Source organism: Camelus bactrianus, chromosome 23 (genome assembly GCF_048773025.1).
Source record: "Camelus bactrianus isolate YW-2024 breed Bactrian camel chromosome 23, ASM4877302v1, whole genome shotgun sequence".
Lineage (NCBI taxonomy): Eukaryota > Metazoa > Chordata > Mammalia > Artiodactyla > Camelidae > Camelus > Camelus bactrianus.
In genome coordinates this window covers 6,792,303-6,816,513 of record NC_133561.1, presented here as the reverse complement: position 1 = coordinate 6,816,513, position 24,211 = coordinate 6,792,303, and the positions used below count along the sequence as shown (strand labels likewise).

The 24,211-nt window shown below is 35.1% G+C and overlaps 1 protein-coding gene across 2 annotated transcripts; it reads left to right on the top strand.

The window, feature by feature from the left end:
* The first annotated feature begins 83 nt into the window (after positions 1-83).
* On the top strand, positions 84-18,975 carry RGS18 (regulator of G protein signaling 18). 2 transcript variants are annotated; one of them, XM_010974028.3, is made up of 5 exons: positions 85-417; positions 895-996; positions 2,042-2,103; positions 15,408-15,574; positions 17,519-18,975. In XM_010974028.3, exons 1-5 carry the CDS (start codon positions 299-301, stop codon positions 17,774-17,776), a joined length of 708 nt encoding a protein of 235 aa, XP_010972330.1. In that variant the 5' UTR covers positions 85-298; the 3' UTR covers positions 17,777-18,975. The 2 variants fall into 2 exon arrangements, with proteins under 2 accessions (XP_045365471.1, XP_010972330.1); XM_045509515.2 differs by lacking the exon at positions 895-996 and having other exon boundaries at positions 84-417.
* The last annotated feature ends 5,236 nt before the right edge of the window (positions 18,976-24,211 follow it).

Below are 24,211 nucleotides of genomic sequence, written 5' to 3'. Positions count from 1 at the left end.
GTTGCACAAACTAGAAAGAGAAGTTGCATTGTGGTAACACCAGTCTTTATCTTAGAGACCAAGAGTCATTTTGCAAATTTGTAGTATCATTTCCCCAAACAACTCAGGACCGAATTATACTTTAGTTCCTCAGTTCTAAATTTTTGCCGAGGCAGAAACACAGCTCTCGATTTTTTTTTTTTAAAGTGTTGCTGACGGAACTGAGATAACTTTTTACTCCACCATGTATATCCTTGGAATAGCCTTAACAAGTGAAAGATGTAATAAATTAGACATCTCTTCATTTTAGAAAGAGAAGATGGAAACATCACTGGTTTTCTTTTCTCAATTAAATATGTGCGAACCAAAAGAAAAAACTTTTTTCAAGTTAATACATGGTTCAGGAAAAGGAGATACAAGCAAAGAAGCCAAAATCAGGTAAAATCATAATTTTAAAAATCAGCCTTATACTTTAAAAGTGTGATTGACATTGAGTATTTGTTAGCACTTGTTTGTAAAATATCTGTTTGAAAATATATTGGTTGTACTGTTACATGTTTTAAAAAAAAAGTCTACTTACTAGGAGTAAATAACTGTTAAACCTTAAGTGTATTAATTTTTTTTAAAGTATCACAATTTTAACCACACAGAAGAACTAGTAATAATATTTACTGAAATATAATCTCAAATACTTTATAGACACTAGGGTAAAAACAAGTATGCTTCACATATGCTATCTTAATTCTTCCACAAACATAGTACTTAAATGAAATTCTTAAGAAAACCATCGTGTGTTGAGAGTGGAGGGTGAGTGAGAAGGCTGTCCAGGTGATCACCAACCCCGGCCTGTTTGATGGTCAGAAGGATTTTAATTGTCATCCAAGTTGTCCTGAAGCTAATGCTTTTTCATTACAGGGATAAGGAAAAAAGAAATAGGCTAAGTCTTCTTGTGCAGAAACTTGAGTTTCAACAAGATATCCTCTCTAATAGTTCTGGGCACTTGGCCAAAGAAACAAGGTGAATAACTTTTAATTATTCGGGGGTAGATTTTGCTGATCCTATCATTAAAGATTTAAGAAAGAGGAAATTAGAGATTTCCATTTTATTGTAAATTACACAGTAATATAAGGAAGGTTAGAGATCTTGTTTCAAAAAAACTAGAAATATTCTATAAAATGAAACCAATTTAATAGCCTGAATTAAATAATCTCATAAAAATTTAAAGATGCCCTTTCAAAATTATATACCTGTCAATTTAAAATAATATATTTTACTCCTTATAAACTGATGAAATACTCATTAATTTAAGAGTTTTCACAATGTAATATTGTCATTCAGAAGTGCTGTTCATCTCTTTCCTCGGTAGTTTGGGAAAAAATGCCCTAGACAGAATATCAAATAAAGCACAAAAAGAGATATTTCGTATGTTTTAGCCATTTCTTTAATTTAAACAGAAAATGGAATAGCCTTATATACTAGTATATTACAGATTCTTCCAAATTTGAAATATGACCAATAAAAGATCCAAGACAAATATATACAACTCTAAATTATCATGTCTAAAATATTTGTTGTATTAAAAATGTTTTATATTTCTTACCCCTTTAAAACTTCATTAGTCAAACTTCCTCTATCTGTTTAAAAAAAAATTGTTGCATATTGTGGTAAGAGTTTCAAGGAAACTGCAGTTAAAAAAAAGTTTGGCTGAAAGATATTGTCGGTTTAGGTTCTTCTATTTGCTGAAGTAAGAAAGATAATTGATTTCTTTTTCTTTGTTTTTAAGCACATGATTAATTTTTCCTTAGAAAATAAAATAATTCATACACTCACGAGAAAATATTTAATGTTATTTTAATACATTGTTTGATAGGGAAAATCCAGAAGAAAGCTGACCAATGTTTTTGAAGTTTCCAATGTAAATACAATTTTGATTATATAATAATCAAAAGAGAAACCCTGTGAAATATGACTGAAAAGAGCAGTATGATAGCATATATTAGAGCAGATTCCTAAATAGATTTTTTTGCACACTATGTAATAAAACATTTTCTTTCTTGAACAGAATCTCCCCTGAAGAAGCAGTGATATGGGGTGAATCATTTGACAAACTGCTTTCCCATAAAGGTTAGTGCTACTTTTCCCAAATACTTTATTCCTTAATGGAAAATTATATGAAGTATGCATTTAACTACCTGAAGACAGGCTGTCATCAAACTTTAGTCTGATTGGTAATTTACAGCAATCTGAGTTTCTTATCAACAGAAAAAACTACATAATAATAGAATGGTCAACTAATAAAAGTATTTTTTAAATTATTGTTATTTTATTAAGAATTACTTATTGTGGATGAAATATTTCTTTGTGCTGGGTTAATAGTTTCCAATTTTCAGCAATTTTTAGTTTTTGAATGAGACCCTTGGTTTTATTAAATCCCAGATTATCCATGTTATTTTTATTAAGAGATCTAAAATCTAAAGTAGTTCTTTTGATGGACATTTAGGAAACCTTCATGAAAATATACATATTTTTAATTTTACAAATGCTTCACTCTTCCTATCAGTCATCAGAATTTTGCAGAAGAGTTGAGAATTAGGTGGGTATTTGAGGTGGAGCTTTGTAGATGAGATGGATGGTGAAGACAAATACTGAGTTCCTGTTTGTCCAACACTCCAGTAAAGCGTGGGTTAGAGGACAGGCTCTTTATAGTCAATTTATAAGGCAGCAGGTGAGTAAGTTTTTTGTTTGTTTGTTTGTTTGTTTTTTGTCTTTATTCAGTTCACAATCTCCTGCTGGTAGCAAAACTGACAAGTTGAACTGAATAAGCGATGAGGCTAGGTCAACCACAGGGTTCATTGTTTTCCAAACGAAGCCAGGCAGAGTCTGCTTAAGAAGCAAGACTTCATTACTACCAAATAGCCGCAAGCTTCCTCAAGCCCACAGCTTTCATTTGTGTCTCCAGGTTTTCTGTCCTTACCTCCTTCTCTGAGTTCATCAATGCTACTGACTGGTTTTTCTCACACTGAGGTGTCTGCGGGAAGCAGGGGCTCCCATCACTGGGGCAGCTGGGAGTACAGGGCTTGTAATTCAGTCTCACGTACTGTGCACCATATGATGCAACACCAGCTTTTCTTGTCTGTCTTCACGTCCTGTATTTTTCTCTTCGCTAATTGTCTATCCATCTCTAAGGCTCTGGTGACCAGTTCATGTTCCCCTGACTTTACTGACAGAAGATTCCTATCTGTGCAGACTACCCCTGAAAATCTCCCCTCTTCCAATGAACATAGATTGGCCTCTGAACTGTAATCCTGATGCAGAGAAAGAAAAATATGGGTAGAGAAATCAAGGCTTAAATTTAGGAAAGGATGTAATCAACAGAGGATAGTGGTAAGGAAGGAAGTTTATGCTGAAAAAATACAAAGTGTTACTCCATCCGCATTTCACCATAATACTCCATCTCTCCCTATTTTGGAGAATAACAGCGTTCTTTAACTCCTCACTTAGCTTCATTCTCAATATTCAGTCATTTCTCAACTATTAAAATTCTTACCAAATACATGTCAAACCTGCTCCATTCTCATTATCTCTGCTGCCACTGTCTTGGTTCAGGCATTTGTCAGTTCTTATGACTAACTACAATAACCTGTGTAAAAGTCCTCCCTAATTCATGCCTCCCCCAAACATTTTTTTTTAAAATCTCCTATCATTTCCAACATTTGGTCACAAGTCAGCCCTTCAGCCTCAGAGCAAGGGAAAAAAAGAAGTAGAATTCATTTTTTTTCCCTAAGGAAACATGTCTTTTCGTCTCTGGATCCCCAAACCTGACACATCACCTGGTAAGTATTAAGTGCTTGAATAATACAACGCCATGTGTTGCTCGGAAAAAGTTAGTCCTGGGTGCCTTTTGAGATTTAAGTTCTGGTTCTCTTCTGTAACAGAGTGGTTGTATCATCTCAGTTAAGCTTCCTAATCACTTTCACATTCAGTTTCCTCAACTGTAAATGGAGATAACGATGTCTCTAGCTCCACTAGAAATAAATTTCTGTCAGGATTAGATGAGATGATGATTAAGAAACCAATAACTACACAAATGTAAACAGTTTCCACTATTACAAAAAATATTAATTATCAACAATAAGTTTCATAATCTTTTTTCTGTTTTCTAGCCTACTCCCAACTGTGTAACCATCACTTACAGGGTTAAATTTCAATAGAAAGAAATATACAAGCTGGATTTCTTTCTCCAATTTCATAAATTGATACATAATAATTTCATCATACTCTCACGACCCATTCAGAGAGAAAGATTTAGGAAGGTCATCAGTCCTACAAGAAAAGCTCCCCTGACATTCTAAAACCATGTTGCTTTAAAAGCAGTCAAGACTAAACAAAAAAAATTGAGTCAGCTGCTGTCTCTTGGCTGTCCACTGGTGGAAATATTAAAGATGGGAAAAGCAGCAGCAATCTGAATCAAAAGTGGGTAATATGAATCCCCCAAAATCAGCACCAACCCACTTGGACATCATTGTTACTGTGTATGATCAAAGTGCTAATTAAACTATACTGAATTAAAAAAAATATGTTAATAGCATTATTTTAATCAATCCCCCAAATCCAATCATTTTTAAAATTATAAATCTTAGTAACAGTAAATTATAAAGCTTAAAAATAGTCACCTAAAAAAGTCTTATGGTTGCAATGGTTAAATTCAGCTCATTTCTAATGACTTGACTCTAGGCCAAGAAGAAAAAAAAGAAAAGTTACTATATTCATGCACACATACACACCCACATACACACAAACACACACACACTTCAAGAAAGACCTTTGCTGTATGAAATTTTATAGAATTTCCCTTTAGTTAAATGTGTAAGTTTCTCAAATTCTGTATGCTTTGTCTATACAAAGGAAATGGATATTGTATTAAATTTAGTCAAATGGGAAATGAGGTGGTAAGTCAAATGAAATACAATGGAAATTTGAGTATTTGACAAAAATGGCTGATACTAAAATCACTGTAGAATAATTAGTAGCATCTTTAGGAATGGAGTCATAGAGGAGGTGGTTCTTATGCTAGATTTTAGGGGATTAATCAACAATTCACTAGCTGGACAAAGAGAGAAAGAGATCATCCAAGCAGAAAGCCAACGTACGCATGGGGCTTTAAACAGTGCGATTGATTTAGTGAACTAAGAAGAAAGTAATTCTTTATTGAAAAACATAATTTAAAAAAGAAAGGGTGGCTTAGGGTGACAGACAATAGACAGATGAGACTGAAACAAAAAGAACACTATTTTTGCTGTGTTCCAGAGAAACCACACAGCATCCCTGGAGTGTTTTGATAATTCCACTATTATATTCAAATTTCATTCCTAAAATGTAACTGAAGTCTTTTAAAATTATAAAAAAGCACAGAAGAATATAAAATCTAAAGGAATATAATCAAAGTATGGATTTCCGTTAGTAATAATGTGTCGGTATTTGTTTATTAATTGTAACATATGTACCTTACTAACGTAAGATATTAGCAATAGGAGGGCACTGGGGGTGAGGTGTACGGAAGCTCTGTACTGTTGTCATAGTTTTTCTGTAACTCTAAATCTATTCTAAAATTAAATGTTTATTTTAAAAAACTCAAATATGTTATGAAGTAAATTTGACACAATGCAGTCCATCAATAATTTAGCTTCTGTTCCTTATTTGTTTCTATGCAGATATTAGGATAATTTTCCCTGCTGCCCCTGTTTATTGACAGATTTGTCTGAAATTGCAAAATGAACCATTCAAATCTATCATTTAAAGCTGTATATCGGTAATTTCTAAGTGTTGTTGAATAAAAACAATAAGCAAGAATACAACAAAAACCAGTATCAGACCATAGCTGTAATTTATAATCATCAATTTCAGATTTAGTCAGTCTTTTTACTAATTGACTTTATAAAAATAAATTTTGTCAATATCAACCTAGCAAATCAATTTCAATAAAATCTTATATATGTATATTATACTCACACATTTGTGTTTGTATACATATATGTATATGGTTCTGTGTAAGATAGTTCTGAAAGTAAAACAATGCTGCTGAAAAGGTATAATTTTGAAAACAATTGGATAAATCATTTTTAAAATGTCTATAGAACTTGCAATGTTTCACATAGGCTTTAGAAAATCATTAAACGAGACTGTATAGATGTGTGCAAGGTTTCAGCAGGCAGAGGAAAAGGCTGTTCCTGAGTGTAGAAAAAGGCAAGAAAAGGGCTAGAGAAATAAGTGATTTGGGTGCACGAGGAACGCAAGCAGTTCCCTTTTGCTGAGGCAGAGCAGTGAACAAACACATTGGAAAATCAAACTGGGGACAAACTTTGGAAGAGTTTTTTGGAAAGCTGGCTCTGATGGCTAGAAAGGCAGAATTCTATGCATATAATAAGGACTACTTGCAAGGCTGTTAAAAATATAAAGCTAACCTCAAGGTAAGGGCTACTTTGGAAAGAAAATGGATGAACTTGGTGACTGACTGAATGTGTACATACATTGTAAACTGAGATGATGAAGAAATGGGAGAGGAAGAAAAAGGATAAAGCAAATATCCCTAGATTTTATTCCATATTAATAGGAAGATAACAGTTCCTTGTAGAGATCAGAAATAGAGGCGGAAGATTTGGAGAAGATAACAGGTGAGAGTTTGGACATATTTAGTTGCTATTAAACTGTATCAAAAGTTCTGTAGGATTTTCTAGGCACACACCTAGAATTTGGAAGGGCGACTGACCACAGTAAGAGATTTTCTAACCATCTCACAGAGCTGGTAATTGAAGATTTGAAAGAGAATGTTATTTCTTATGGAGTCTCTGCCAATAAGAAAATCTTCCAACTACTATATAACTGTTTATTTTCCTGTACATCCTTTATTCCAGTCATTGCAAATGATTTCAATATTTGTAGTTTTTATTAATGACTGTTTGCTTGGATTTTTTTGCACCCTAAATTGTGACTATACTAAGCTTAACTTTGAGAATAATTCATAATAGGTTAAGATAGAAGTAGAATGTGTAAGGCATTGCACCCACTTGACTTAAAAACACGATCTGATTATACTGTGGAAAATACTTATTACTGACTGAGTAAAGGCTGCAAGGAAATGCGTACTTTTCTTTTGGGGAAGGAAATGAGCACTTCTCCTTACACTTTTTCAAGTTGCCCTTCCCAATTTTCAGTTACCAATTTTCTGCAAGATCAGGGATTCCAGGGTTCTGCAAAGTTAAATTTCTGAATCAAGCTGACCTATGTCGAACACCCAATTTCCTAACCTGTCTGAAGAATAAAAATAAGTAAAACCCAGTCTTAATAAATGGACCACATAAAGAACTCATTACTGCAATAGTAACCACAACATTCTGTGGCAAGTCAAAAACAATGATGCCAAATATCAAAGGCGAAGCAGTGAAACCTAGTACTTAGGATATTACTATGTACTTGGGTTTCCAACTTCAGAGTTTCTTGACTTTTTGTTTCATTTGGTTTCTTGGCATCAGAAAAATACTCCAACAGATGCCAGAGTTTCAATTTAGAAACATGCAATTACAAGTATCTCATATTTGTATGACACATGGAGCCAGCTCCTTCCAGTGTGAATTCTAATCCCAGGTTCCATCAAGCACTTTTGGCAGCTGCCTTCACGACTGCTGCCTCTAAAGGGCTGTTTAGTAAGTTGCTGCCTCTACATGAGAAATGGTTCCATTGTGACCTGACTTAACGCAGCTGCCCAAAGTAAGAGAAACAGGAAGTAACTGATGTGCTGAGATAATCCTGCACAACACTGCAGATTATTTTTTCAAAAGTAATTTACCTAAACTTTTAAATACATGAATTGCCTTCTCATTCATCATTAATTTGTTTCTTGAATCAGTATTTATTCTTTCCTATTATATTCATATTGTGTTAACAAAAATCTGTTTCCTTTGATCAACTCATCAGAGCGTTTTTAGCGCACGCAGTGCCCTTCCTGATGCTCGTGCTGTAACTTCACTGTGACTGTATCAGGCTCAAGACTGAGCGCGGGAACAAAGGGCTATAGCATGAAATTCCAAAGTGCAACAGCTGGTACACAGTCAACACTCACTCGTGCTTTGTGAATTAGGCAAGGACTATTTAAGTAGTGTTTATAATAATTTCGGGAAGATTTTTATCATGATAAAGTGATTATAGTAAAATGATATTCCTCTGCTGCTCCCAAAAGAATTAGTCACCTCTGCAATCGTCCTTCCTATGTCCTTGGTATGTACATGCCTGTCTGGTCCGCTAACCTCCATATTCCTCACCAGTAAGCACTTGTTTTGTGGCAGTTTAATGATAAAGGTTCTAGAACTGCAAACAAAATAAACCTGGACTCAAACCTCTGTGCTGTCTTTTACCAGCTGTAAGATTCAGGGCAAATTAAGTCTCTGAACCTCAGCTTCTTCATCTGTATAAATGGGTTGAAAAGGACTTACTCCTTAGGGCTGATGTGAAAATTAAGTGGAACTGCTCCAATAAAAGACATATGGTGATGTGCCAAGACTTCAGCAAACACTCGAAACTTCTAACTATTGTAATTAATATTATTGCATTTTTAGTATATAGCACAGACCTCAGGTGCACACTAGGTGTTTCATACATAATTAAAAATAGAGGAAGGAAGTTATTTTTATAAGTAACAATTTCAGATGCCAAGAAACTGAATGATCCCTTTTAGGTGTCAATACAAAAATTTTGTATTATAATTCAGGTTTATTAATAGGAAAAGTCATAGCCAAATCCTCCTAAAACTGTCACAGTAATTTATCACTTTGCTTTAGAAATAATTTGGTATTTAAAACCTGATCAATCCATGCTTATACATGACATATGGATAGAATCAAATGAAATCAAAAAAGCATTTCCCTTCACTGGGGTCCAAGTAACTGTTCATAAACCCAATAAAACGTATTCTTAATTTCCTCTTTCCAATCTAGATCTGACCTGGAACAGACTGTTCTGTGGTTAAGATTGCAGGCATTTTATTTGCTATCTTTGCTGTAATTTCCATTTACATAGTAACAGAGAAGCAAGCGAGAACAATGTCTCTTATTGTGGGAGCGTTTAAGAGGCAGGACCTACATCAGGAACACACAGAGCAATAACACCCAGTGATGGGCCTTTAATATCAGCAAAGCGCACATTTCCAGATGAATGCTTTTGCTTTTTTTTTAAATTAAGGTTGCCATTTTTATACTCTTAACTGACAGAAATAGATTTAAAGAAGTATCAAGCGTTACGCATTGAAATCCACAATCATTTTGTTGTCTTGCTTCCAATTGTTTCTTAATATCTAGTCAAAGAATTCTCTTCAGAAATCTATTTTATAGCAGCTATCAAGGCAAATAAAAAATCAGAATTCTATTAAAAATACAAAAATCTATCAGTTCTAAAAATTGTTACTAGGGATACATTAAGAGAAACATCTATATTAATATGTGTATAATATATGTAAGTTAAAATTCAGTCCAGTGAATAGTGGATGTTAATTGGGGGGAAAAAGGACAAACATCTTAGAAATTTGAAAGGGGAAGTAAGTAAGGGTGCTAAGCAGTGGTTTTCTGTTACACTAAAAATTCATCAAGGGGAAATTCTCAATGTTTGTTTTAAAGTTCTGGCCAGAGGCTGGGGCATGACGTTGTAACTGCCTAAAGTTTGGTTCAAGTCAATTGGTCTACGGATGGTTGTTTTTGTTGTGGTTTCACTTTCACACATCTAAACATTGCCCACATTTCAAATTCGACTTCAATTTCAATCTAGGGATTGAAAGGCACATTTTGCCTTAGTTTCCTTGTTTCCTTCCAGGATCATTATAGAAGGGGAAAAAAAGGGGCCAAAAAGTAAAACCAGAGATGATGCAGTAACAACATCTTTCTAGTTGCGTAAATAGGAAAAGAAGTTTTCAAGCTGTTGCCAATCAGGAGCCAAACGACGCTTGTTCAGCCTATTTGCTAAAGTCATCAGCCTGAGGCTCCAGTTTTACCTGAAGTCTCGAGGGGATGCTGCTGCAGTAGAGTTTTCAAAAATTAAAGGACTGTAATCTTGGGCAACAGCAATGACTTGAGCTGCTTTTTCACAAGTTCAGGTACTGAGCCACGCAGGCAAAAGGAGTTGTGAGAAGTAAAATCAAATCAGAACACACTAAGGAACGGTAACTCCTAGGAGTCCTGGTGGGTTAACAAGCCGGGGTAAAACCGGCATGTCTGGCTCCCCGCCATTCACTTTGGCAGCTATTTTGGTTCAAAATTAATAAAAGCAGAGACAGATCATTAACTTTACTCTGAAATATATACATTTTTAATTATTTAGGGAAAATCTTCTATCTATCAAAATGCTTCCAAGAATCATCCATGTATATTTCTCTGCTACATTCTGAGCAAATCACACTACACAACATGAGAAATACATCTTGAAAAATCACTCACTGTGCTATAGAAATAAGAGTGGTTAAATATCACCCACAGTGATCATTCTTCCTTCTTCTCAGTGACTGGAATTTGTTGACTTATTCAGGAACCAGTTAACACCTAGTCCTCCTTAAGATGGTTGTTTGACTAGGAATTATTTTACCAGCATCTAATCACTGCAGACAAGTTCTGGGTTGCACGTCAGGCCTACCATACCTTCTCAGACTCTTGCTGAGGTTAACCTTTGCTTGTTCTCCTAGTTTCTCACTAACCTTTAACCGCTAACACCTGGTGCTCAGGATCAAACTACCGATCCTACCGAGGAAAAGAAATGGCAGAATCTCCCCTTACCCACATGAAAATGCCCATGGAAGGGGCAGTGGCGTAGAGGAGGTCCACATGGCTCTTCCTTCGTCGTGGTGGTGGTGGTGGTGGTGGTGGTGGTGGTTGGAGAGATCCTACCCTCCAACCCCTAGGGATTGTCTGTAGGTTGTTACATCATTTATGACTACTAATTCTTTATGTTAAGTTAAGCAAAGAAAGCTATCATTTATTTCAGAATTTAAAAAAATTTTAACCACAATGCTAGAATCTGCTTCTCCTTCTTCAAATTTTTGGATTTAAGTCTTTAATATTTTGTTCAGAATCTTTACATCTGTCTGTGATCACTGGGTCTAGAATTTTCTTTCCTTTTTTCGTTCCTTCTTAACCTGTATTTCGGGGAGGGGGGTGTTGCTGCTCTATTTGTCAGGTTTTGGTATTAGAGTTATCTGAGCCTCTTAAAATGAGAAGAAAAGTATTCATCCCTCCACTACTTTCTGGAAAAAAAAGTTGTATAAGATTAGAATACTTTTTTCTTAAATTTTTGATGAAATGCAACAAATCTGGGCCCAAAGATTTTTTTTGGAGGGTGGAGGGTATGTTTAATATAAACTATATTTGTTAATTAAATTAGAGTTACAGATTTTCCTCTTCAGTGTCAGTTTGGGTAGGCTTTTGTTTTTAAACAATTTCCCCCCATTTTATTTAAATTATATTTACTGGCACAAATTCGTTCATAATATTTACTTACTATCTGTATAATATCTCCTAGATCTATGGTAATATCATTGACTCGCTTCCTATTATGAAACAGCCTTACTAGGGGTTCTATTTTATTAATATTTTCAAAGAACCAACTTTTGACTTTGTTAATTTTCTTCATGGTTTGCTTTCTTTTATATAGACTTCAGCTATTTTTTTGTAATTTTTTTTTCCTTCTTCTTACTGTGGCTTTAATTTGCTCTTGTTTTTCAAACTTGAGGTGGAAACATAGGCTTTTCTACTAATATAACACTTTGTGTGATAAATTTCCCTCTAAATACGATTTAAACTGCATCCCACAAATTTTGCTGTGCTGTATTTTTATTATAATTTGATTGTAAATATTTTCTAATTTCTCTTGTGATTTCTTCTTTGACCTATATTTATGTCTGTTGTTTTATTTCCAAATTATTTATGTGTGTTGTTTCTTTTATAGCTATGTTACTAGTATTTATTTTTTATTAAAACCCTTAGGGGCAAAGGACAACTCTGCAAGAAATCAATCTTTTGAAATTTATTTAGATTAACTTTACATCCTAGCATGTGGTCTATTTTGAATAATCTTCCATGTGCACTTGAAAAGACATGTTTAGTAGAATGTTGTATAATTGTCAATTAGTTCAATTTGGTTAATAATGTTCAAGTTTTATATATTCTCACTTATTTATATATTCTCACTGATTTTATATAGTCTCCTTGTTCTATAAATTTATGAGTGAACAGAATTAAAATTACAACTACAACTATAATTGTGAATTTTTCCCCCTCCTTTCCTGCTATCCTTAGATTAAAATAATTTCTATCCAACTGTCTTCTAATCTATTCATCTCTTCTTCGGCAGTCTTGAATCAGTTGTCATGCCTACCCAATGAATTTTTTACTTCAGGTATTTTCCATTTTAGTTTTAGAAATTCCATTTGATTGTTTTTTATAGTTTCAATTTCTCTGCTGAGTTTTTCCATCTATTCACTCAGTATATCTTTTTTTAACCTTTACATTTTTCAACATATTAATAATAGCTTTTACAATGTCCTGTGTGTTGTTTCTAACATTTTGGATACCTTGTGGTCAGTTTCTATTGACTGCTTTTATTATTGATAATGAGTCACTTTAAGAATTTCTTGCATGCCTAATACATTTTTATTGCATGTGAGCATGGAAGAAGACATAGGAGTCTGGATTATGTTGTCTTCCTTTAAAGAGTGTTAGATTATTTTTCTGGCAGTCAGTTAAATCACTAGTAGATCCTCTTGATTCTTTCTGATCAGTTTGAGCTTTAAAATCAATCTCTTTCCAATTTATCCTAGTATGAGGACAAAAACCTTGCCTTTAGGCATAGTATTTATACCAAAAACATAGTCTTTGTTGGTTATCTCCACTATGGCTGGGCCAGAACTCCAAAGTCTCCCAGACCTATGCAAACTCTCTTTTCTCCATTTACATTTCATACCCAGAGCAGCTCTACCCTTCCAGGCTTCACAGGGTTTGCCCTACCCGTGTACAGCCTGCCCCTCAGCCAAAGATCTGCGGGGAACCTGCATGCAGACTTCTGGGCACCCTCTGCATCTTTCTTTTCTTTTTTCTTTCTTTCTTTTCTTTTCAGTACCCTAACCTACAAACTCCAAACAAATTATGATCCCCAAGCTCATCTCTGTCTCCTCAACTTAAGATTTTCCACTTTGCGTTGGCTCCATGTGCATGCATTCCAGTCTTATCTGTGTCCTCAGGTAAAAAGCCAGAGCAGACCCTAGGGCTCTCGTCATTGCTTCTCTTCTCACACTGCTTCCCGTCTCTGTTGCCAGTTGTGCTCTGCGAAAACTACTGTCTTGATATTTTGTCCAGCTTTATAGTTATTTGTAGCCAGAGGGCCGATTTACTTCCTATTACTGTCATGGCTCTCCTCTCCTTTATAGTTTAATTGCAATATTTCTTTCCATTTAAGGCAGGACTCTGAAAACATCAAAGATTTTGTCTTCCGTGTACTACTGGACCACCAGTACTTAGAAGACTGTCCAGGAGGTAGTCAGGACTCAATAAATATATTTTCCAATAAACTAATGAGTTGCTCAGTGGGTAGTACAGGATGAAAACAAACTTATTTAATAAAATAGTTGGCCAAAGAATTACAAATATGCTTGATACCCACAGTGATACCCAACAGAGAGCAGTGTACTTCTAGGAGTTTGTCAGCTTATCTGAAGCCACATAGGCTGGCACTTCCCCCAAACTCTAACCTTGCAGGTTATGATACTGACGTTGTCATTCGTTAGCATGCCAAGAAGGACACAACTCTCAGGAGAAGGCTTGTGTTGGCAAAAAATGAGGCTGAGTTCCAGCTTAATAATAAAGACACAGAAATAAAACTGTCACTGGCCGTTTCTCTCTCTGTGTGCTCAAAGAAGCAGCCAAATCATAATAAAATTTGTGCTAGACAAGCTTGAAATTAGAACATTAATTAAATGTTTAATAGCATCAGGCTAAGATAAGGATTGACTTCTTAAATGAACTAGTATATTATTAATTTTATATCCTTGGTGTCCATAGTAAAATAGGACAAGATTTTTTACGGGGTTTTTGTTTGTTTATTGCCTTTTTATGCTTACTGGCTCTGATGATTTCTTTTAAAAATATTATAGAACTAATATTCCATTAAACACAAAAAAGTTTCCTAGAACTTTTGTATTTTTAATGAAATTTTGTATTTTTTCTCATGTATTCAATTATTGATTATTTCTTTCAGTAAGTAAATATTGATTGATTTCTTCATGCTGGGATTTTTTGAGTACAACTAGCCAAGGGTTTCCATCTCATGAATCTCCCAGTATAACATGAGAAGCAAAAATGAGCAACGTAGCAAAATATTGTAAGTGTTACCCAGGGTACTAGGAAGTCATGTATGAAGGGCACCCAGCTTAGTCCTGGGAGGTTGATGAAATCTTTCCCAATAAAATAATTTTTAATTTTAAACCTGAATGTATGACACAGATTGGACTATAGAAAGTAGACTGATACAACTGGAGTAGGAAGATAAAATGTTTCCAACAGGAGCTAATGTGAAGCGATGTGGGAACATGGTGCATGCATGCTTGGGGCTTAGAGTGTGAAAAAGATAGTGGAGAGAGATTAAGGACATTATTGGAAATTTTTAAACAGTGAAGAAACATAATTAAATTTGTACTCTAGAGAGATAGTACTGTCTGAAATATGAATAATAAGCTAGGAGAGTGGAGGGTGGGCAGAAAGCAAGGGAAGCCTGGTGTCAGAGTCACCAGTCAGAAGGTTGTTATAATAGTCTACGTAAAAGATAATTCTGGTTTGAATAAAAGTAATTCCAGATTGTACGAAAAAGACAGATGTATGGTACATGAAACAGACAGTGTAGACAAAATTTGATTATCAACTGGGTGTGGGCTGAGAAGAAAATTGGGGAGCCCCAAGGATGCCAGAGTTGTGGGTTAAGTTGTTGAGTGGATGGCTTCATTGAATGGTAGGCATTCTAGAAGCTTCTGGGTAAAGATAATGAGAGATCCTCAAGCTGGAATGACTTTCTGGTTCTGTGGAATAGCCCCACCACATACACCCAGGGGAGAGGCGTGGCTGAGAGAGACCTAAAGCAGGGTCCAGATTACAGGTCCCTGTTAGTCAGGTCTAAGTATGACACCAGCCTCACTTCAGCAGGAATGATACTCAACCTCCATAACCATGGAGATTTCAGCTAATTTATATTCAGTCCTTCGTGTGTACTATACAAGCTGTGCAGATTCCAGCGTATTAGAGGGAAGTTATGCCTGTTCTGCTGACACTCGTGGTTATACTTGAATATCAAGTGACACATTTTCTCAGCATTCATATTTTATAGTTAAAATACATCACTTCTTTTCTCGGTAGATGGACTGAAGACTTTTACCAGATTTCTTAAAACCGAATTCAGTGAGGAAAACATTGAATTTTGGATAGCCTGTGAAGATTTCAAGAAAAGCCAAGACCCTCAACAAATAATTCGTAAAGCAAAATCAATATATGAGAAGTTTATACAGAATGACGCTCCACAGGAGGTAAAGATGGTTGTAAAAATTTACATCGGTTTGAAAACTTTTTGAGAGAATATGTCTTCATCAAATTGGTATGCCCGTACACTCTACTGGGAAGGTCAGAATTCTGTTGAAGCAACAATGGTGCTTATTTACGAGCAGACCACGTTTCATTGTCCTTCACTTTACTGCATTTCGCATCGTGTTTTTAACAAATTGAGGGTTTGTGACAGCCCTGCCTTGAGCAAGTCTGTTGGTGCCATTTTCCCAACAGCATTGGCTCACTTCCTGTCTCTGTATCATGTTTTCGTGATTCTCACAATATGCCTTACTTTTTCATTATTATATTTGCTATGGATAATCTGTGATCAGTAATCTTTGATGTTACTGCTATGGCTCACCGCAGGCTCAGATGATGGCTAGCATTTTTTGGCAATAAAGTGTTATTGAATTAAGGTATGTACATTTTTTTCAGTCATAATGCTATTGCACACTTACTATGCTAGAACACAGTGTAAACATAACTCTTCTATGCACTGGGAAACCAAACATGTTGTGTGATTCTCTTCATGGCAATATTCCCTTTATTGCGGGGGTCTGGAACTGAACTCGCGCTGTCTCTGAGGTCTGCTTGTGCACTCACTTCTATACACAAACAGGATGCATCACAAGATACTGCCATGGAAGGAAAGGGATAACTGAAGTCACTCCTCAGGGTGTTTTTATTCTAGATGAAGAGTAAATACAATGAATTGCAATATTCAGATTCATTCACTGATCATATTAATCACTTTAGCACAAGTAACCTCCCATAGAAACTAAAGATTTTTAAACTTGATGAAAGTAAGAGAAATAAAAAAGTTTGTATTATACACCATTTTAATGTTGGCTCATCTACCTGAACAAAGTTTTGCTTGCCCAGAAATAATTATCTCTACATCTTACGAGAGACTAAAATGAAAATTTCATAATAGAAAGACAAAGTAAACCTAATCAGGCGATGCTTCAAGTGAAAAAACAAAAGTGATTTTCTTTGACTGCAAGCTCAGTATGAAGTAACTGTGTGAAACAATTGTTAAAATGGCTGTCAAACTAGCAAATATTACATGACTATCATTGAAGACAAATCAGATAGTTTTTATGTCTTCATCTTGTGTTCAATAAATAACGTCCTTTCATTGAGGCAGTAGGACGGCAGTCCGTCACTGCTCAGAGTTCTGTCTCACCATAAATTGGTGTTATCCTTGAGGCAGCATTGCCTATGTAGATATCATCCCCCATGAAATGACAGTTATTTTCCTTGTTTCAGTATGTTTCAGTCTGTTTTCGGTTTTAATGTACTATTCTGTCTTCCCCAAGGCCACCCTCATACACAGGTAAACAAAGGCTGTTCGTGTGGTGTCACCTACCAGGGAGAAGGAAGAAACTTACCTGAACACTGAAAACTTATCACCATCAAAACTAAATACATCATCAGTGCTGTGATAAAAGGCACTAAAGAATTTTGTATCTTTAAAACATAAGCATTTTCAGCACAGGTTTGCTTGTAGGAAAGACACAGTATAATGAAAAGAGTACTGGATAAAGCAGAACGCTCACACTGAAATCCCCCAAGCATGCCCCCAACATGCTGTTTGCTCTCACTCAATATAATTTGATGCAGTTGAGTTTCCACTTTGAAAATGAGTTGGTCTAATGATCTCTGTGATACTTACCATTACAATGTTCTATGGTCCTAAATTAGCAGAGAGTGAGAGAGATCAGTAGCCTAGGGAGAGAAGAACCACATGAGATGTCAGCCCCGAGTAGATGACTGGATCGCCAGACCCGCAACAGGAAAAGCACCAGGCACCCAGGTGCAGTGTGCCCCCTCCAACACTGAGTCAGTCCTGAACTTCTGTTTCTCAAAGGTGTTTACTTAAGAAGATTGACCACAATTACACTTTTTAAATTATTCTTCTTCTTCAGGTTAACCTTGATTTTCACACCAAAGAAATCATCGCCAGGAGCATCACCCAACCCACCCTCCACAGTTTTGATGTGGCACAGAGCAGAGTGTACCAGCTCATGGAACAAGACAGTTACACGCGGTTTCTGAAATCTGACATCTATTTAGACTTGATAGAAGGAAGACCTCAGAGGCCAACAAATCTTAGAAGACGATCACGTTCATTTACCTACAATGAATTCCAGGATGTAAATTCAGATGTGTCCATTTGGTTATAAAGAAAAATCAATTTTGCTCATTTTGCTGGCATACTTACACATCTGCTTCTGAGATACAGCATCTTTATGCTAACAAATGGGTATGCCTTTTAAAATAAAGTATGTCATTTGAAATGATTTTAAAAATGTAAACCAAAACTTTTATTCTAGCACTGTATACTGTATCTGCCAATATAGTCTGTAAAAGTTTCCATTTGACTTTATTTCATTCATAGTCAAAAAAACTTACTGCTTAATTAAAAGGCAGTAAAGAAATAACAGCAATGTTGTATAAGCTTGTAAAGTTAAGTAAAGGTTAGGCTTTTGCAAAATTGTCAACAGTAAAGCCAAATATCTAGTTTGTTTTTTTTTTTCTAGATGTAAACATTATAATGCTCAGACATTGATACATTTGGATATTTTCTGTAATGATGAAACTTCTCTCCAGCTCAGTTACAGAGACTGGAGAAGTGATCCACTTCTTATAAAGGGAGTGGATGATCATTTGTTCTTGGATTACTAACCCTGGCTCATGAATAGCAATGTATCACTTCCAGATATAAGCCAGTAACAGCAACCTTTGAGAGGACACATTCATCTCTACAGAACTTCCAAGTTAGACATAACCTGGGCTGATCACGGAGGGTGGATCCACACTTGGGCTCATTCTTCAGTGAGCATGGACTTACCTGGATACACAGAACCATGTCTGCGGGCCACAGAAACATGAGCAGATGGTGCAACAGCTCCAGGTGAGGACTGAGGCGAGCATCTTCTCATCCGTCAGGAGAACCTGCTGCTAAAATAGTGGGCAGTCAGTCACTGGGATGATGACCAGAGGAGGTACATCCCCAAAGTAACGAGCCTTCATTTTTGGAATGAGATGAAGAAAAGAAATCGGGAATCCAAGGCCGTGGACACTCAGGGATCGGCCGCACTGGCTCGCATTCAGGAAGTGTTCCTCCACGGATGACTTCCTATTCCACGTCTCACGGAATCATTTACTACGATCTTATTCAAAGATGATGATGCTAATAAGTATGTATGTCTCCACTTTTAGGGAAATACTTACTTTCAGATGTGTGTTGCATGGTCTGTAAATGTCTGTATTTAAAGATGCCATACGTTTTGCTTTGGTAAATGTTATCTTCGTTGAAATGTAAAGTATAAAAACTGTAGATGACCAGTAGTAATAAATATTATAAATTTTTTCACCTGTACAGTTAGTGTTTATTTGACCACTAAGTGCTCTCACTGGTGATTGATTATCCTTCCTGTCCTCCAATTAGACAAAGACATACTTTCTTCTTTTAGAATGATTTTGGAGGAGAAAGTATTCATCGAGGTCTTTTGTCACTAATCTTAATGCTAAATCAAATCCTGATACCTGTTGTGAATATGAATACAACACAGCATGCATTTCAAAGATCAATTAAGAAAGTATTTTTTATTTCTAATTTGGCTGATTCATATTTTCCCTTTTTTGTGGCAGTCTCTTTTCAAAGAGTTTGACTGCTTTATACACAGAGTTAAGACCTGATCCAAGCTTTCTGATCTCATTGGAGAAAAAAAAAATCACAGGCTGATTTTAACAGCATCTTCCTAGGACCACAAAGAGCTAGTACGTAGCTTTTTCATTTGTAATACTCTTCAAAAGCATCCAATATCATGTTTAAATTTTGAAATATTCAATGAGACCCTTCAAAAACATACCTGGACTTTTTTTGATGAAGTTAATCCCTGAATTCAAGGAGCTTGTGTCAGTGAGGGAGATAAGTAGCCGGATACAGAAAACAAAGTCAACAACTGGAAAAGAGAAAGAAGTCAAGTAAAAACATGCAGACAGTAATGCACACTTGCTGAAGGAATGGGCCGAAATATATAACAAAAGCCTGAGCATCTCAGCGCCCGGCTCCCTGATCAGATGCCTGATCCTCAGAAATCCATTTCCCCTCAAAGCACCCTTACCATACATATTTATTTTCCAAGATAAGGACTCCGGATTTCTAATTTTCTTTATAGGGCTCACATTTATGGATTCCGTTGATTTATTGACTTGATGTTTTCCAAAGCACCTCTTGGTTGATGCCCAAACAAAAAAGAGAGGCAAATAATTACAGTTAATGAAGGACATTTTTAGACTAAAAGTTAATACGGGATATTGGTCTAGGAATAGTGAACGATTTTACAAAAATCTTGGAAGTACACAGTACTTTCTCAAAGGAGAAAAAAATTACAGGAAATATCTTACTTTTTTTGGCCAGTCACATGTATAAGAACAGAATGTCTTTAAAGAGAGACTTGGGTTGAATTAGATAATTTGAGGTGTCGTGAAGCCCACAGACAAAAGTAAACACCTTATTTTATATATAATAGAAGCTCAACGAAGGACCTTGGAATCAAATGGAAGCAACAGAAAGCAACATGGGCAAGGTAGGACAGCATTTCAGCGAAAAGTAAAGGCTTTCAAATGTGGCGTATTTTTATTTGAATCCTGACTCTGCCACTTATCAAATGCAGTATGTTGGGAAAGTTACTTAAATATTCTGAACTTCAATTTTTCATTTGTAATCTTGGAATAAAACATTTGCAGTGTTCTTAAGATGATTAAATTTTAAAATATTTGTAAAGTACCAAGTTAGATTAATTGACTTTAGTACATGGACAGGATTATGAAAAGTATTCCCTGTATTTAAGTATCACATTTTAATTATAATATAAATTTTCTAGTAATGTCTGGGTTACAAACCAAACAAATGTCCCTTGAGAATAACGAGATTTCTTGAATAAAATATGGCGGCAGCTACAGCTCTCACCAAATCTTTTGTATTTTTGCACTGCATACAAAATTTTGTAAATAATGACATTTAGCTAAAGGAAAAATATTGGCACATTAAATGCTTAAATTATTTTCCAAAGACAAAGCTGAAAAAAGGTTAACTTCTTAGTTATGTGTAGTGTAGCCCTTCTTCAGGAGAAAAAAAGAGGACAAAGAATATTGAAAATAGACAACCCCCGAAATACACACAGACTTAACTACAGCATTAACTAAATTTAAACGCGTTAAATTTATTTTCACTGTGTCGTATTAACTGGCCTTATATTTACTTGCCTTGCTCTTTAGTTATCAGCTGTCTGAAAATGAAAACAAAAACCAAAACCCTTGGTAATTTGACAAATTGGTTCATCTACATCACCTGAAGCCTTTTCAATAACGAAAGTAGAAGGTAAGATAGCATATCCAAATCCGTTCTCTGTAACACGCTGATTGAGTGAACAAATATTTATCGAACGTGGTGTGTTTGATTTGCACTGTTAGCTATTGGACATTCAGAAGTGAGTCAAACAGGAGTGAAAGGGAGGAAGAGGAAGAGGAAGAGGAAGAAACTTTCTTCCTGGGACATTCTCTGATAAAGTATGCCGTCTACGACATGCAACTGAAAGCCATGCTTTAAACAAGACAATTCTTCATATTTATCCCAAACGGCAAACCCCTCTATGACTGATGACGCAAAGATCACTTATCTTTTGCAGCTAGGACTTGAGTAGCTAATCTCATTTAAGACAAAAGTAATAGACCCACTCACTTAAACTTTGCCTGTATTTTATAAAATGAAAGCAAAACTAACTAAAAGCATACACACGTATACAAACACATTTTAATTAAGGTTTTTTTGTTGCTGTTAATTTCATTTCATTGTTTTTGCCTTATAAATCAACGCATTGTAGATAGATCCTTCAAGGAGTTAAAAAAAAAACCCACATAACTATTAGGAATGTTCAAAAAATCATATCACTTGAGAAACAGAGAAATTAACAGCATCAGTGGTAAAATATTTCATTTTTATAAAATTAAAAGGCAGTATCAATTAAAAGGCATTATCAAGAAGATAAGATAATCATTTTACAGAAAATTCACACATTTATGTGGAACTTTGTTTTCTAATTAAATTTTCGATAGTAGAAATGTCACTTTAGAAGTAATAACCAAAGGAAATACTTCATTATAGATTTACTATAAACAACAGCATTGACTTTCAGATAGTCTGTTTACAGTCTCACCTCCAATATCTTTACCTGCTGGCAGGAAATAAATAATAATTGTGGGGAAAATGAAGATTAAAACGTTATTAAATTGGAGCTACCACAAATAACAAAATTGTGATTAATAGACTCTATTTACTAGAGCAAGGAAGTGAATAAAAAACATTTGGAAAGATTGCCACGGATAAGTGAAACCCCTCAGTTATTTTCTGAACATTACACTATTGTTACATGCAGAGAAGTTGGAATATTTAAACATGAACTCAAATGAGGTCAAATGAATATTAATGATACGAGTATTTAGTAACCCATAGCTTGGAATATCTTATGCCTAATTCATGCTTATGGAATCCTACAGAACCCCAGCGGCTCAATCAACATTTGCTGTAGCTTCACGTGGGCTCCAGTCACCGTACTGGGTGGAAGGAGTGCAAAGATGAGTAACACAGCATAAAGTCTGTCCCTGAGGTTATTACACCCATGGTGTTCCCACTGGAGGCAAGCACATAAGCCAGTCATTTCAACATAACGTGCAAAACACTCACATGTATCTATCTTGTGTCACCTACCTCTAAAAAATGGCAAGACGGTCTCACACGATGGAGTGCGATACCAGAGTCACACCTTTTGTCTTCACAGTATGTCTGAGTGCATTTTATAATACGAGATTAGGTACTGAATTGCTTCCTTTCCATTGAAACCTACCTTAAAATGCCAATCCCTGGAAACCTGAACCGATCACATAGACTATATAAATGGGTGTCATTCCTATTATACTGTGATTCATTACAGGTTCCCTTTAAGTACGAGCTCCCAGAAATGTATTTAGGCTTTATTCACAGAAAATTACTTAACAGAGAGCCTCTGGAAGTAAGTTTTTGACAGGAAAGTCAAAAGCAGAGCATCAAAAGACAGATGAGTATTAACCAAAAAGCCAGATAGACGATACCTGAAACTATGAAGTAAATTTACTGAAAAGTCATGATTCAATCTATAAAATTTATTTATCTGTATTTTTCATAAGCATTTCTATTGTGAAATACAATAAATACATTCTCTAAAAAACTCACATGATCATGAAGGAAACAGTAACCTTGCAATTTCATCCATTAATTTACTTTTTGCTAGCCAATTTTAGGTGTATTTTCTTCTATTCTGATTTTTGTTTGTTTTTTTTTCTCTAGGCGGCTTTTTTCCCAAGAATTTATAAATAAAAGAAGATTTCAGGGTAATATATATATATACACATACATACATACATAGATTGAGTTTAAAGATAATAAATAATAATTATAATTATTCTTCAGTCTATTGGGTTAAGTGCATTTTCTGTCACATAATTTCACTGTTTCTCCCTCACTGAAGAACATCCTTAGGTAAATGTTTGGGGTGATATGACTGTTTATTCTTCCCAAAGGATTTTGATTAGAAAATTTAGGTTATAAATAATGGATAAAAAGTAATTAGAGAAAAATCAATAAAACAGAAATTCTGTGCTTTAAAAAGTATGTGAAAAGAATTTTTTTATTCCTGAATATTGCAAATATTGATTGTTTATTCTAGCAACTGTCAGTATCTGAGGAAAGAAATCATTTAATCTTCATCTTCTCATTTTTTGTACCAAATCTCTGAAGGCTTTAGAAACTTCAGAGTAATTTAGGGGCCTCCGTTTTCTTAAGTGGCTGAGTCAGAAAATGCACCTCTCAAGGCAGAGTTGAGTAATTATCACAGCACATATAATATTTCTCAGCTAGTTTCCCAGCAAATGTTTGAGACATGTCCAAGTGATAGTAAAGTTAACAGTAAAGGTTACCTGGCGGAAATCCCTTCATTTCAAGGACATATACATCGGCAACAAAAACAATGTACACATTCTGGACAAAAAAGAATGCATTACAGAAAAATGAAAACCATGATCATCTGAACCACAATCTCTAATATCATACCATATTTTTTAAAAGCACTGTATCATAGTCATATCAAAAAGAACCCATATTTTATTCTACATATGACTTAATGACAAATAAATATATGAAGAGAATAAACTGGAAAAAAAACCCTCCAATCTTTCAATCCAGAAATAAGTATTTTAGCATACATGTGTATTTCCTTCTCATCTTTTAAAAATCTACTTTAAATTCTCATCATTTGAATAACGGGTTATGAACATGAATACTAATTGTCAGAAAATTCTATCTATTGATTACAAAAAGTTGTATTTTAAAAGTAGTATTAATATTTGAAAAAAGTCTGTTAATTTTACTGATATCAGTAATGAACTAGAGCAATGAAGCCATGAGTAGAATACAGCCAGATCTCAAAAATGACAGGTGATGATATACTTGAGGTAAGTCCAAAATAATTATTGGATTATGAAGGTATGAAGATAAAGTTGAGGAACCAAAGGAAGTC